This window comes from Callorhinchus milii, unplaced genomic scaffold (assembly GCF_018977255.1).
Source record: "Callorhinchus milii isolate IMCB2004 unplaced genomic scaffold, IMCB_Cmil_1.0 Scaffold679, whole genome shotgun sequence".
Taxonomy (NCBI): domain Eukaryota; kingdom Metazoa; phylum Chordata; class Chondrichthyes; order Chimaeriformes; family Callorhinchidae; genus Callorhinchus; species Callorhinchus milii.
Window position 1 is genome coordinate 30,465 of NW_024705420.1, and position 15,821 is coordinate 46,285.

The 15,821-nt window shown below is 50.0% G+C and overlaps 1 gene segment (V, D, J or C); it reads right to left on the reverse strand.

The window, feature by feature from the left end:
* Positions 1–12,233: 12,233 nt before the first annotated feature.
* On the reverse strand, positions 12,234–15,027 carry LOC121852280 (the record flags this gene model as incomplete). The annotated part of the segment is given in 4 exon segments: positions 12,234–12,571; positions 13,295–13,407; positions 13,966–14,006; positions 14,755–15,027. Coding segments are annotated over 3 exon segments (341 nt in total), but the record flags the coding sequence as incomplete, so codon positions are not given.
* Between the last annotated feature and the right edge of the window lie 794 nt (positions 15,028–15,821).

Genomic DNA, 15,821 nt, shown 5'->3' on the forward strand with positions numbered 1-15,821 from the left:
TCTGTGTCACTGTGTGTGTGTGTGTGTCTGTCTGTCTCTCTCTATTTGAGTATCTGTGTGTGTGTGTGTGTGTCTCTCTTTCTCTATTTGTGTATCTGACTCTCTCTGTGTCACTGTGTGTGTCTGTCTGTCTGTCTGTCTGTGTCTCTCTATTTGTGTATATGACTTTGTGTCACTGTGTGTGTGTGTGTGTCTGTCTCTCTCTATTTGTGTGTATGACTTTGTGTCACTGTGTGTGTGTGTGTGTGTGTGTGTGTGTGTCTGTCTGTCTCTCTCTATTTGAGTGTCTGTGTGTGTGTGTGTGTGTCTCTCTCTATTTGTGTATCTGACTCTCTGTCACTGTGTGTGTGTGTGTCTGTCTCTCTCTATTTGTGTATTATGACTCTGTGTCACTGTGTGTGTGTGTCTCTCTTTCTCTATTTGTGTATCTGACTCTCTGTGTCACTGTGTGTGTGTGTGTGTGTCTGTCTGTCTCTCTCTATTTGTGTATCTGACTCTCTCTGTGTCACTGTGCGTGTGTATGTGTGTGTGTGTCTCTCTCTCCCTCTAGGTTTCGCCCACAGAAACACACAGCGTATCTATCCCGTGAAGCGCTTTGAGACGCCTCGAAGACGTGATAAGGCGCCGGGTCAAATCCCCAGGATTACTATTATTGTTTTTATTAAGCGCTCTGGGACCCTCCCCTGCGTGAGAGGCACCACATAAATGCAAGTTGTTGTCTGTCTCTGTGTGTGTGTGTGTGTGTGTGTGTGGGTGAGTTGAGCAGTAAGTTGGGGCCGTGAGGGTTATTGTTGGGGGGTGTGAGGCTGTGTGAATGATGGAAGCGCTTACAAGTTAATCTTCGGCGATGGAACCAGACTGAATGTCGTACCCAGTGAGTAAGAGATCAGTGTCTCCCTCTCACAGTCTTATCCTAATCCGAGAATAATAATACCGGGGTTTGACCCGGCGTCTTAGCACGGCGTTCGTCCAGACATCTCAAAGCACTTCACGGGACGCGCTGTGAAGTGCAGTGACTCTGTGTGTTTTGTGGGTCTCTCTCTTTCGCTTTCTTAATCTCTCTCTCACACAGTCTCTGTCTCTCTCTCTCTCTCTCTCTCTCTTTCTCTCTGTGTGTCTCAGTCTCTGTGTGTGTGTGTGTGTGTGTAAACTGGGGGTGGGGGGTGCGTTATTGTTAGGGTGTGTGAGGCTGTGTGTCTGATGGCTATGGGAACAAGCTCATGTTTGGAGATGGAACCAGACTGAATGTTTTACCCAGTAAGTCTCTCTCTGTATCTCTCTCACTCTCTGTGAATATATATATATATGTGTGTGTGTGTATATATGTAAAAAAATATTGCCCACAAAGCACACAGTAACTGCACACCCCAACAAAAACACGTGAAGCGCTTCGAGACGTCTCGACGACGTGATAAGGCGCCGCCGGGTCGAACCCCGGGATTATTGTTTTATCCTCTCGGTCTCGGGTTTCTGTCTGTCCCTCTCCACCTCCGTCTCTCTCACCTCTCCCTGAGGGTTATTGTTAGGGAGCGCGAGGCTGTGCGCATCTGGGAGCAGGATGGTGTTTGGGGGTGGAACCAGACTGAATGTTTTACCCAGTAAGTCTCTCTCTCTCTCCCTCTCTCTGTGCGGTCTCACTGTGTTTGTGTGTCTCTGTCTCCCCCTCTGCGTTAATAATAATAACAATAATAATCCTGGCACCTGACCCAGAGCCCTATCACGTCTTCGAGACGTCTCAAAGCGTCCAGGACGCTGTATCGTGTAGTGACTGTGTTTTGTGGGCGAAACTTGGTCTCTCTCTGTCTCTCTCTCTCTCTCTTCGTCTCTCTGTGTGTTCTATGTCTCTGTTTGTCTGTATGTGTGTGTCTGTGTGTGTGTGTACTTCTCTGTGTGTGTGTGTGTGTGTGTGTAACTGGGGCTATGAGGGTTATTGTTGGGGTGCGTGAGGCTGTGTGAGTTCTGGGAACAGTCGGAAATTATTCTTTGGAGCTGGAACCAGACTGAATGTGTTACCCAGTAAGTAAGAGGTGGTGATCGATAAACATACTCCAGTAAACGTAATAATTAGTGACACAGAGAGTGAGAGAGAGAGAGAGCATGAAAAAGAGAGAGGGAAGGAGGGAGAAAGAAAGGATGAGAGAGGCGGGCAGGAGAAAGAAACGAGAAAAGAGAGTGTGTGGAAAAGGGGGAGAGAGAAGGAGAAGGGTAGAGAGAGAAAGCATGAGAGAGAGAGAGAGAGAGAGAGAGGGGGAGGGATGGAGGGAGAATGAAGGAAGGAAAGAGTGAGAAAAAGAGGAAAGAAAGAGAGACACACACAAAGATGGAGGGAGAGGTAGAGAGAGAAAGAGAGAGAGAGAGAGTCAGTAAAGTGTGATGTGGGTTATGTGTGTGTGTGAGAGAGAGAGAAATATAAACGATAATCCTGGCGTGTGACCCGGCGCCTCATCACGTCGTCGAGACGTCTCAAAGCGCTCCGCAGGACACACTAAAGTGTAGTGACTGTGTGTTCTGTGGGGGAAACTAGATGCTGTGTCCCCCACATAGGATTTCCCAACAGAAATCCGTCTGGTTTGAAAGAGAGAAAAAGACGATTGAGAAGGGGAGAGAGAGAGAGAGAGCGCGAGAAGGCGACGGAGAGAGAGGTAGAGAGAGAGAGAGAGTGAGAGAGGGGGTGAGGGGGGTTTGTGTTGGGGGGTGTCAGGCTGTGTGGATGGTGGAGGCGACCGGAAATTAATCTTTGGAGCTGGAACCGGACTGAATGTGTTACCCAGTGAGTCATCCTCTGTGTGAGTTACTCAGTCGGTCAGCGACAACGACGCCGAAGCAGCTTTTAATCATCGATAATAAAATAATTGTGTATTTCGCAACACACATAAATCCCCCATGTCTGTCTGTCTGTCTGTCTGTCTGTCTGTCTGTCTGTCTGTCTGTCTGTCTGTCTGTCTGTCTGTCTGTCTGTCTGTCTGTCTGTCTGTCTGTCTGTCTGTCTGTCTGTCTGTCTGTCTGTGTCTCACGCTCTCGGTGTCTCTGTCTCTCTTTATGTCTGTGTGTGTGTGTATCTCTCGCTCTGTCTAGATGTGTGCGTGTCTCTGTGTGCGTGATGTGTGTCTCTGTCTGCGTATGTCTCTCTCTCTGTGTCTGTCTGTGTGAGTTTGTGTCTCTGTGTGTGTCTGACTGTGTGTGTAAGTTGTGTGTGTGTCTCTCTCTCTGTCACTCTGTCTCTCTGTGTCTCTCAGACTGAATGTTTTACCCAATCACTCACTGTTCGTGTGAGTGAGGGTGTGATTTGGTCATTGAGTTAGTGAGTTGGTTAGTTGGTTATTTGGTTAGTTATGTATATAATAATAATAATAATAATAATAATCCTGGCACTTGACCCGGCGCCTTATCACGTCGTTGAGACGTCTGAAAGCGCTTCACAGGATACACTGAAGTGTAGTGACTGTGTGTCTTGTGGATGAAACTTGACTCTCTCTCTCAGTCTCTGTGTCTCTCCCTCTCTATCTCTCTCTTTCTCCGTATCTGTGTGTGTGTGTCTCTCTGTCTGTCTGAGGGCGATCTGTATGTGGATTTAGCTGAGGGTCTAGAAATCGATCCCCTCGGAGGGAGAGAGGGAGAAACTGAGCTAAAAATTTCTGACGGGTTATTGTTGGGGTGCGTGAGGCTGTGTGAATACTGGAGGTGGTTACAGGATGGTGTTTGGAGATGGAACCAGACTGAATGTTTTACCCAGTAAGTCTCTGTATGTCTCTTTCTTTCTTTCTCTCTCTCTCTCTCTACACACATATATATATAATAATAATAACCCCGGCGTTTGACCCGGCGCCTGATCACGTCTTCGAGGCGTCTCAAAGCGCTTCACTGGATACGCTGTAAAGTTTCGTGACTTTGTTTTGTGGGCGAAACTTGGTCTGTGTGTGTGTGTGTGTGTCTCTCTCTCCAACTCTCTTTATTGATCTGTGTGTGTGTCTCTCTCTCTCTTTGTGTGTGTGTTGCTCTCTCTCTTGGTCTGTGTGTGTGTGTGTCGCTCTCTCTCCAGCTCTCTCTCTTGGTCTGTGTGTGTGTGTGTCTCTCTCCAACTCTCTCTATTGATCTGTGTGTGTGTGTGTGTGTCTGTCTCTCTCTTGGTCTGTGTGTGTGTGTGTGTCTCCAACTCTCTCTATTGATCTGTGTGTGTGTGTGTGTGTGTGTGTCTGTCTCTCTCTTGGTCTGTGCGTGTGTGTGTGTCTCTCTCTCTGTCTGCATCTCTCTCTCAGCCGGTGTCTCTCTTCCCCAGTCTCTCTCTCTTGTCTCCCGTTGTTCTGCATCATTAACACCTCTTTCGCCCATCGGCCCCGTCCTCTACCCCGTTTCCTCCTTTCTCTTCCGCACCCTGCCTTACCCCCCCCTCGCTCCGTTGGCCCTTCAAAGCCTCTCCCTCCCAACATGGCCCCAGGTCCGACCAAGGGTTGTGAACCCGAAACATCGACGTGCTTCCCTCTCCCCGTAGATGCTGCTGAGTGTTCCCAGCCGCTTCGGCTTTTGTTTCTCTCTGTCTCTCGCTTTCTCCCCTGAACTGATAAAGACAGAACTAATTATGTGTGTGTGTGTGTGTGTGTAAGAGAGAGTGTGTGTGTGTGTGTGTATCTGGGGCTGTGAGGGTTATTGTTGGGGTGTGTGAGACTGTGTGAATAGTGGAACTGGGAGACTGGTGTTTGGAGATGGAACCAGACTGAATGTTTTACCCAGTAAGTCTCTCTCTATCTCTGTCTCTCTATATATGTCTCTCTCTCTCTCTCTATGTTTCTCTGTGTGTGTGTCGATGTTTCTCACTCTGTCTGCGTGTGTGTGTGTGTGTGTGTGTGTGTCTCTCCCCCCGTCACTCTCTCTCGGTCTCCGTCTCTCTCAATCTCATATACAGTCACTGCACTTTACAGTGAATTTTTGCTCAGTCTCTCCCTCCCTCTGTCTGTCTGTCTCTCTCTCACTCTCTTTCCCAGCGGATCAGTTTCAAGCCCCTCACCTTTACACCATACACGCATCCACCGTCAGACAGAGAGAGCGCGAGAGAGAGCGATAACGGAGAGAGTGAGAGAGATGCACACAGAGCGGGAGAAACGCAGAGACGGAGAGAGCGACGCGCAGAGATCACGTTTCGCCCACAAAGCACACAGTCACTCCACTTTACAGCGTGTCCCGTGAAGCGCTTTGAGGCGTCTCGAAGACGTGATCAGGCGCCGGGTCAAACTCCGGGATTATTATTAGCTCTGTCTCTCTGTTTGTGTGTGTGTGTGTCTCTCTCTCTGTGTGTCTCTCACAGTCTCTGTGTGTGTGTGTGTGTGTGTGAGTTGGGGCTGTGAGGGTTATTGTTGGGGTGTGTGAGACTGTGTGAATACCGGAGTTGGGAGACTGGTGTTTGGAGATGGAACGAGACTGAATGTTTCACCCAGTGAGTGATCTTTGACACTGTGTTGAGTGTGTGTGTGAGAGAGAGAGAGAGAGAGAGAGAAATGGGGAAAAGAGAAAACAATACTAATAATCCTGGCATTTGACCCGGCGCCCGATCACGTCGTCGAGACGTCTCCAAGCGCTTCACAGGGTACACTGTAAAGTGTGGTGACTGTGTGTTTTGAGCAGGAAAGGGAGAGAGAGAGCGAGAGAGAGAGAAAAAGATGGGAGGAAGGAGAGAGAGAGAGAGAGCGTCAGGTTATTGTTGGGGGGTGTGAGGCTGTGTGAATACCGGAGCTGGGAGACTGGTGTTTGGAGATGGAACCAGACTGAATGTTTTACCCAGTGAGTGATCTCTGTCTCTTGTCTATATTCCACACAAACACACAGTCACTACACTTTACAGTGTATTCCGTGAAGCGCTTTGAGACGATAGGATTACTGTTGTATATTTGTCTCTCTCAATGTGTGTGAGAGAGAGAGAGAGATGAGTGAGAGTATGAACAGTAATAATCCCGGCGTTTGACCCGGCGCCTGATCGAGTCGTCGAGACGTCTCAAAGCGCTTCACAGGACACGGTGTAAAGTGCAGTGACTGCGTTTTGTGAGCGAGAGAGAAAAGGGGGAAAAGGCAGAAATAATAATCCCGGCGTTTGACCCGGCGCCTGATCGAGTCGTCGCGACGTCTCAAAGCGCTTCACAGGACACGGTGTAAAGTGTAGTGACTGTGTTTTGTGGGAAGAGAGAGAGAGAGAGTGTGAGAGAGAGAGGGGGTTATCGTTGGGGGGGGGTGAGGCTGTGTGAATACTGCAAACAGATTAATATTTGGAAATGGCACCAGACTGAACGTGTTTCCCAGTAAGTGATCTCTGACACTGTGTGTGTGGGTCTGTGAGTGAGAGAGAGAGAGAGAAATGGGGAAAAGAGCTTCACAGGATTCACTGTAAAGTGTAGTGACTGTGTTTTGTGAGCGAGAGAGAAAGGGGGTAAAGAGAGAGAGAGAGAGTGTGAGACACAGAGAGAGAGAGGCAGGTTATTGTTGGGGGGTGTGAGGCTGTGTGAACGATGGATACAGAATAATATTTGGAGATGGAACCAGACTGAATGTTTTACCCCGTAAGTGTAATACCTAACGACGCTGAGAGAGAGAGTGTGAAAAAGAGAGAGGAAAAGGGGGAGAGCGAGAAAGGGGTAGAGAGAGAGCGGGGGAGGGAAAGAAGAAAAGAGAGACGACGAAGAAAGCAAGAAAGATTCGCCCACAAAACACGACAGTCACCACACTTTACGGTGCATCCCGTGAAGCGCTTTGAGACGTCTCGACGACGTGATCAGACCCCGGGTCACGTGCCAGGATTGTTATTATTTCTCTCTTTTCCCCCTTTCTCTCTCTCTCTCTCCGGGTCAAAGGATTATTATTATTATTATTATAAAGAAAATTAGATAGAAAGGGGGGGATAGAGAGTCGGGGAGAGAGTCAGTAAAGGGCGAGGCAGGTTATTGTTGGGGTGTGCGAGGCTGTGTGTCTGCTGGAGGCTACGGATTGATCTTCGGGAATGGGACCGGACTGAATGTTTCGCCCAGTGAGTGTAATGATTAACGCAATAATAATAATTCGGTCGCTTCAACCCCGCGGCTGTTTGTGGTGGACGTCGCCGGGCGCGATCGGCTGCCGGGTTTGGCCCCCGACACACACACGCACACGCACAGTCGCTACACTGGACAGCGCGTCCCGTGAAGCGCTTTGAGACGTCTCTACGACGCCATCGGAGGTTTAGAGATTTAGAGGAGAGAGAGAGAGAAAGAGGGAGGAGGGCAGGTTATGATTGGGGTGCGTGAGGCTGTGTTTATCCTGGGGACGAGAGAATGAAAAAGGGAAAGAGCTGGAGAAAGAGAAACAAAGAGAGAGAGAGAGAGAGCGAGGAGAAAAATAACAATCCTCGCATTTGACACAGCGCCCGATCGGGGTCTTCGCGACGTCTCAAAGCGCTTCGCGCACTGACGCACCGTAAAGGGTAGCGACTGTGTGTTTTGTGGGCGAAACGAGGGAGAGAGAGAAGGAACGGGGGAAAAGAGACAAAAAGGGGGAGCGAGAAAGAGGGAGAGAGAGAGGGAGAGGGGGGTTATTGTTGGGGGGTGTGAGGCTGTGTGACTACTGGATACAGATTAATATTTGGAGATGGAACCAGACTGAATGTTTTACCCCGTAAGTGTGATAACTAATGACGCTGAGAGAGAGAGAAGGTAGGAAAAGAGAAGGGGGTGGGGGGGGAGAGAGAAAGAAGGAAAGAAAAAAGAGGGACGCAAAGAAAGAGATGAAACGAGGAGGAGGAGAGAGAGAGAGAGGGGGAGAGTGGGGGGGGTCGAAAGCGAAAGAGGGAGAGACAGAAGGTGGGGGGCGGGGGAGAGGATGGAGAGACGGAGAGAGAAAGAGAGGGGTCGAGAGAGAAAGAGGGAGAGAGAAGATAGGAAGAGAGAGAGAGTGTGTGAGCGAGTCTCACTATATTTGGAGAGAAGGAAAGAGGGAATGAGAGAGAGAGAGAGAGAGAACCACCCTTTTTCGAGAGAGGGAAGCGAGAGAAATAATAATGATCATCCCGGGGTTTGACCCGGCGCCTGATCCCGTCGTCGAGGCGTCTCAAAGCGCTTCGCGGGACACACCGTAAAGCGCAGTGGCTGTGCGTTTTGAGCAGGAAAGGGAGAGCAAGAGAGAGAGAGAGAGCGAGAGAGAAGTAAAGAGAGAAAGAAAAAGATGGGAGGAAGGAGAGGGAGAGAGGGAGAGAGGTTATTGTTGGGGGGTGTGAGGCTGTGTGACTATTGATCGGAAGCTTATCTTTGGAGAGGGAACCAGACTGAACGTGTTGCCCAGTGAGTCTAATAATTAATATCAATATAATAATAATAATAATAAGTTTCACCCACAAAACACACAGTCACTGGACTTCACAGTGAGTCCTGTGAAGCACTTTGAGACGCTCTCTCTCTCTCTCTCTCTCTCTGTCTGTGTGGGTCTGTGTGTGTGTGTGTGTGGTGTGTGTGTCTCACTCTCGGCCTCTCTGTACGTGTGTCTCAACCTACGTGTGTCCCCCTGTGTGTGTGTGTGTCTCACTCTCGGTGTCTCTGTCTGTGTCTCTGTCTGTATGTGTGTGTGTCTCACACTCGGTGTCTCTGTGTGTGTCTGTGTCTCTGTCTGTACGTGTGTGTGTCTCACTCTCGGCCTCTCTGTACGTGTCCTACGTGTGTCCCTGTGTGTGTGTGTGTCTCTATTATAATAATAATAATCCTTGTGTTTGACTCAGCGCCTGATCACATCTTCGAGACGTCTCAAAGCGCTTCGCGGGACACGCCGTACAGTGTAGTGACTGTGTGTTTTGTGGGGTTGGGGTGGGGGGGGGGAGAGAGAGAGGTTATGGTTGGGGGGTGTGAGGCTGTGTGAATGATGCAAACAGATTAATATTTGGAAATGGCACCAGACTGCACGTGTTTCCCAGTAAGTGATCTCTGACACTGTGTGTGTGAGTGAGAGAGAGAGAGAGAGAGAGAGAGAGAAATGGGGAAAAGAGAAATAATAACGATAATCCCGGGGTTTGACCCGGCGCCTGATCACGTCGTCGAGGCGTCTCAAAGCGCTTCGCGGGACACACCGTAAAGTGCAGTGGCTGTGCGTTTTGAGCAGGAAAGGGAGAGCAAGAGAGAGAGAGCGAGCGAGAGAGAAGTAAAGAGAGAAAGAAAAAGATGGGAGGAAGGAGAGGGAGAGAGAGAGAGGTTATTGTTGGGGGGTGTGAGGCTGTGTGACTATTGATCGGAAGCTTATCTTTGGAAAGGGAACCAGACTGAACGTGTTGCCCAGTGAGTCTAATAATTAATATCAATATAATAATAATAATAATAAGTTTCACCCACAAAACACACAGTCACTGGACTTCACAGTGTGTCCTGTGAAGCACTTTGAGACTCTCTCTCTCTCTCTGTCTGTGTGGGTCTGTGTGTGTGTCTCACTCTCGGCCTCTCTGTACGTGTCCTACGTGTGTCCCCGTGTGTGTGTGTGTGTGTCTATTATAATAATAATAATCCTTGTGTTTGACTCAGCGCCTGATCACATCTTCGAGACGTCTCAAAGCGCTTCGCGGGACACGCCGTACAGTGTAGTGACTGTGTGTTTTGTGGGGTGGGGGTGGGGGGGGGAGAGAGAGAGGTTATTGTTGGGGGGTGTGAGGCTGTGTGAATGATGGAAACTACGGGAAGTTAATCTTCGGAGCTGGAACCAGACTGAACGTTTCACCCAGTGAGTGTTGACAGTTAACGTCAATGTAGCAGCAACAATTTTCACCCTCGAAACACACAGTCACTACACCTCACGGCGTGTCCCGTGAAGCGCTTTGAGACGTCCCGACGACGCGATCGGGCGCCGGGTCACACCGCGGGGATTGTTATTATTTTCTAACCCTCTCTCTCTCTCTCTCTCTCTGTCTCTCTCACCCCCGGGATGACGTCTCAAAGCACTTCCCAGGACTCGCTGTGGAGTGTAGTGACTGTGTGTTTTGTGGGTATTTTGTGTGTCTGTCTCTCTCACAGTCTCTCCCATCTCTGCGTCTGTGTGTGTGTGTGTGTGTATGTGCCCCAAAATAATAACAATCGCGTCTTCGAGACATCTCAAAGCGCCTCACAGGACGCACCGTGAAGTGTAGTGACTGTATGTTGTGAGCAGGAAAGAGAGAGAGAGAGAGAAAATGATGGGAGGAAGGAGAAGGGAGGGACAGGTTATTGTTCAGGTGTGTGAGGCTGTGTGACCAGTTCAGACTTCAAGCTAATGTTTGGAAATGGAACCAGACTGAACGTTACACCCCGTGAGTGTCCGAATTAATATTAATATCACGATAATGGGAACAAGTGATGTGCGAGAGGGAGAAAGAGAGAGAGAGAGAACGAAAAATATAAAAGGAATAATAATAATAGTGTTTAAAATAGGGCCTTATCACGTCTCAAAGCGCTTCACACAACATCTCTCTCTGTCTCTCCCTTCTCCTGTCTCCCCATCAGTCTCTCTGTCGCTCTCTAAATATATATATATACATAACAGCTTTATATTATACATTTATATATTTAATGACAGTGTGTCCTGCGAAACTCTCTCACACACTTTCTCGCTACAATAAACAATCGCTGCGTTTGGCCCGGCCGGCGCCTGATGGCACCGTTCAGCCGTCTCAAAGCGCCTCGCGGGACACACTGTAGAGTGTAGTGACTGTGTGTTGTGGGTGAGAGAGAGAGAGAGAGAGAGAGAGAGAGGTTATTGTTGGGGGGTGTGAGGCTGTGTGAATAGTGGGAGCTATCAGAAATTAGTCTTTGGAGATGGAACCAGACTGAATGTTTCACCCCGTAAGTAATCTTTGACACTGAGAGAGTGAGAGAGAGAGAGAGAGAGAGAGAGAGTGAGAGAGGGAATGGGACACAAATCGAGAGAGTGACGGAAAGAAAGAGAGGGAGAAAAAGGGAGAGAGAGAGAGAGAGAGAGATAATAATTAATAATAATCCCGGGGTTTGACCCGGCCCCCGATCATGTCGTCGAGGCGTCTCGAAGCGCTTCACGGGACACGCCGTAAAGCGCAGTGACTGTGCGTTTTGAGCAGGAACGGGAGAGAAAGAGAGAGAAAAAGATGGGAGGAAGGAGAGAGAGAGAGAGAGAGGTTATTGTTGGGGGGTGTGAGGCTGTGTGAATGCTGATCGGAAGCTTATCTTTGGAGAGGGAACCAGACTGAACGTGTTGCCCAGTGAGTCTAATAATTAATATCAATATAATAATAATTATTATAAGTTTCACCCACAAAACACACAGTCACTGGACTTCACAGTGTGTCCTGTGAAGCACTTTGAGGCGCTCTCTCTCTCTCTGTCTGTGTGTGTGTGTGTGTGTGTGTGTGTCCCTCTGTGTGTGTCTGTGTCCCTCTGTGTGTGTGTGTGTCTATAATAATAATACTTGCATTTGACCCGGCGCCTTATCATGCCTTCGAGACGTCTCAAAGCGCTTCACAGGACTCGCTGTGAAGTGTAGTGACTGTGTTTTGAGAAGTCTCGAAGGCGCTGGGTCAAATGCAAGGTTTATTATTGCTGTGTGAGAACAGCGACAGTTTAGTCAGCCCTCGCCCCACACTCGCACACTGCACTACACCCTCTGTCTCTCTAACACTCTCTCTCTCTCTGTCACACACACACACTCTCTCTCTCTCGCCCACTAAATGTACAGTCACTACACTTCCCAGCTTGTCCCGTGAAGCGCTTTGAGACGCCGTAAAGCGTAGTGACCGTGTGTTTTGTGGGCGAAACAAAAGCGAGAAAGCACATTGCTTGTCCGGGAAAGAGAGATGGGAGGAAGGAGAGAGAGAGAGAGAGATGGAAAGTGAGGGAGAAAAAGAGAGAGAAGGGGAGAGAGAGGGAGAGGCAGGTTATTGTTGGGGGGTGTGAGGCTGTGTGACTGTTGGCTACGGCCTAATATTTGGAGATGGAACCAGACTGAACGTGTCGCCCAGTGAGTGCAACAGTTAATATTAATAGAGCAATAGTTTTCGCCCACAAAACACACAGTCACTACACTCGACGGCGTGTCCCGTGAAGCGCTTTGAGACGTCTCGACGACGATCGGGCGCCGGGTCAAACCCCGGGATTATTATTATTATTTTCTAACCCTCTTTCTCTCTCTCGCTCTCTCTCTCACTCACTCCCGGGAGGACGTCTGAAAGCGCTTCAGGTTACATCTGTTGGTTAGGACACCGGGAGAGAGAGAAAGTGAGAGCGAGAGAGAGAGAGAGAGACAAAAAAAAAAAAATATATATAAGCGTTTAAGCTATCAGCGATCCTGGCGGTTGACCCGGCGCCTGATCACGGCTTCAGAACGCCTCGAGGAGCTTCACAGGACACACCGTAAAGGGTAGTGACTGTGTGCGGGGTGGGTGTCGCCCTGTCCGGGAATTGAACCCAGCGCTCTGACCGCGATGCTGCGAGTTGATGTGCTTGTGCGGAGCGCGAGAGAGAGAGAGCGAGAGAGAGAGCGAGAGAGCAAGCCAGGCTATGATTGAGTTGGTAATAGAATCGAATCGATTTTTATCCGCGGACTCCAACCCGCTTTCGTGGACCAGTTGACCCTTGAGACGCTGCAAGAGAAATGAGATGTTTTAGATAATATTTTCTCGATAAAACTACGAAAGAATCTCAGGTCTGGCCCAGCGGCTTCCGCAGAGAGACGCACATAGAGACGCAGAGAGACAGACAGAGACGCAGAGAGAGAGAGAGAGAGAGAGAGACTGAGCCACACGGAGAAAGAGACAGAGACACAGAGGGAGAGAAACAGACACACAGAGACAGACACACACAGAGTGAGAGACACACAGAGAGAGCGACAGAGACACAGAGAGAGAGAGCGACGGAGACACAGAGAGAGAGAGACAGAGACACAGAGAGAGAGACAGAGACACACAGAGAGAGAGACACACACGGAGAGAGCAACAGAGACACAGAGAGAGAGAGAGACAGAGACATCGAGAGAGAGAGCGACGGAGACACAGAGAGAGAGACAGAGACAGAGAGAGAGAGACAGAGACACACAGAGAGAGAGCGACGGAGAGAAAGACAGCCGCGCACACACACGCAGACGCAGAGAGAGACAGGGAGACACACACACACACACACACACATAGACGCAGAGAGAGAGAAAGAGACAGAGAGAGACGCGCGCACAGAGATGCAGAGAGAGAGAGAGAGAGACAGACACACACAGACGCAGAGAGAGAGAGACACAGAGAGAGAAGAACAGAGACACACACCTAGAGACGGACGTATACATTGGGTGATCGTCTGCAATCAGGTCGATTACTTACCCTCCCTCAGGAGATCCAAGCTCTCAGCGTCATCAGCACATTAAAAGCCAGACTTTTAACGAACAGGACACGGATCCCAAACACCGTCACGGCGAGCAGGTTAAAATGCTCGTCTGCAAAACAACAACACGGCAAAGGCGATGAGTTGCCGTTTCGTTAACGGCGACAGTAAACCAACCCCCTTTGGATTTGGTGCCGCGCCCGATCGCGTCTCCAAGCCCTTCGCAGAGCGTGTGTGAGGGAGACAGAGGCAGTGTGTGTGTGTGTGTGTGAGAGAGAATCATAATAATATTCTCTGGCGTTTGACCCGGCGGCGCCTGATCGCGTCTTTGAGACGTCTCAAAGCGCTTCACGGGACATGCTGTAAAGTGTAGTGACTGTGTGTTTTGTGAGCCTGTGGCTCAGGGGTAGACCCCTTGCCTCGCACCCCACAGCCCCTGTAGCTCAGGGGTTAGACCCCTCGTCTCGCAAGTGGGGGGGTGGGGACAGGACAGGGTGAAACCTTGGGCAAGTTTCCTTACTCCCCCCCACACACACGCGTGCCTCTGCTTACACAGCAGTAAGCAGGAACCCGCTCGTTATCATAGCGCCACGTCACGCCTTCGAGACGCCTCACAGCGCTTCACGGGACACGCTGCACAGCGTAGTGACTGTGTGTTTTGTGAACTCACCTGGTTCATCGTCTTGAACATGGGGATACATTTCTGTTCACCTGAAAGGCAAACCGGGAAATAATTATTAATCAGAAACAGCACACGAACAACCCGTGTGTCAGCCTGGCTCTGTCACTCTCTCTCCCTTTCCGTCTCTCGCACATTCTCTCTATCCTGTGTCACACAGACACACACACACACACTCATAAGAACATAAGAATTAGGAGCGGGAGTCGGCCATTCGGACCCTCGAGCCTGTGCCCCGCCATTCGATAAGGTCACGGCTGATCTTCTGACCTAACTCTAATTACCCTAAGCCCTCTCCCCGTATCCCCCAATCGCTCTATTTTTTTTAACCATCTCTCAGTCTCAGCCTTGAAGATGTTCGAGGACTGACTGAGCATCGACAGCCTTCCGGGGGAGTGAATCCCATACATCCACTGCCCTGTGAGTGACGCAATGTTTCCCTCAACTCTGTTCTAAAAGGCTGACCCTTAATTTTCAGACTGTGACCCCCGGTTATAGATTCTCCCACCGGGGGAAACAGACCCGATCGCGCCGCCCGGCGACGTCCCCACAAACAGCCGCGGGGGTTGAAGTGACCGAATTATTATTATTATTATTGTTTTGAAGGGATTATTCCCCCCGGAAAGTGATTCCCCCAATCGCCTGACAGGCGGGTTCCTACTGACTGCCGGGGACACAGGCGCGCGTGTGATATATATGAGTGTGTGTGTGTTTGTGTGTGTGCGTGTCTATGTGTGTGTATGTGTGCGTGTCTGTGTGCGTGTGCGTGATTGAACCCACCTGTGATCGGCTCGCAGGGAATGTCTTCCTGCTCGTAGGTGAGGTTGCAGTGCGTGGGCCCGTGGCCCTCCCCGGGCAAGTAGCTGATCAGGCTGTAGGTTTTGTCGGCGAGGGAGAGGAACGATTTGTCGCTGAAGCTCTCGGCCTTGTCCCGCTCGTCCCTCACCACCAACGAGACGTTGTCCGGGTAGTAACCGCTGGCCAAGTAGACGGGGGGGTTAGTCTGGTTGTGGGCAGGCAGCCGGAACACGTTGGGTCTCGAGCTGGTGCTCTCTGCGGAGACGGACAGATGGAACGGTCAATCCCCCCGACTCCGCAAGTCTCTCTCTCTCTCTCTCTCACACTCCCTCCATCCCACCGTTATTATATTATTATATTAAATGACGACACTCACTGGGCAAAACATTTAGCCCGGTTCCATTTCCAAACGCCAGCGTGTTGGCCACATTCACACAGCCTCACACACCTCAACAATAACCCGCCTCGCGCTCTCTCTCTCCCTCTTTCCTTCTCTCTCTCCTTCTGTCTCTCTCTCTCTCTCTCTCTCTGTTTGTCCGTCCGTCTTTCTGTACGTGAGTCTGTCCCTCTCGTTTCTTTTGTTATCTTTCTCTCTCTCTCTCTCTCTCCCTTTTGCATTCTCCCCCTCTCTCCTTCTCCCATTCTTTATGTTTTCGTTCCCTTCCCCTCTTTCGTTCCCTCTCTCTCTCTCTCTCCTCTCTCTCACTTTGGCCCACAAAACACACGGTCACTACACTCGACGGCGTGTCCCGCAAAGAGCTTTGAGACGTCTGGACGACGCGATCGGGCGCCGGGTCAAACCCCGGGATTATTATGACCCATTCCCGACTCCCCTCAGGTCTCTCTCCCGCTCTCTCTCTCCCTCTCACGCTCCCTCCGTCATTATTATTATTATTATTATTATTATTAACAGTGATGATGACACTCACTGGGCAGAACATTTAGTCCGGTTCCATTCCCAAACATTAACGATTGCCCTGCAGTAGACACACAGCCCGACAGACCCCAACAATAACCCGCCTCTCGCTCTCACTCCCTCTCTTTTCCTC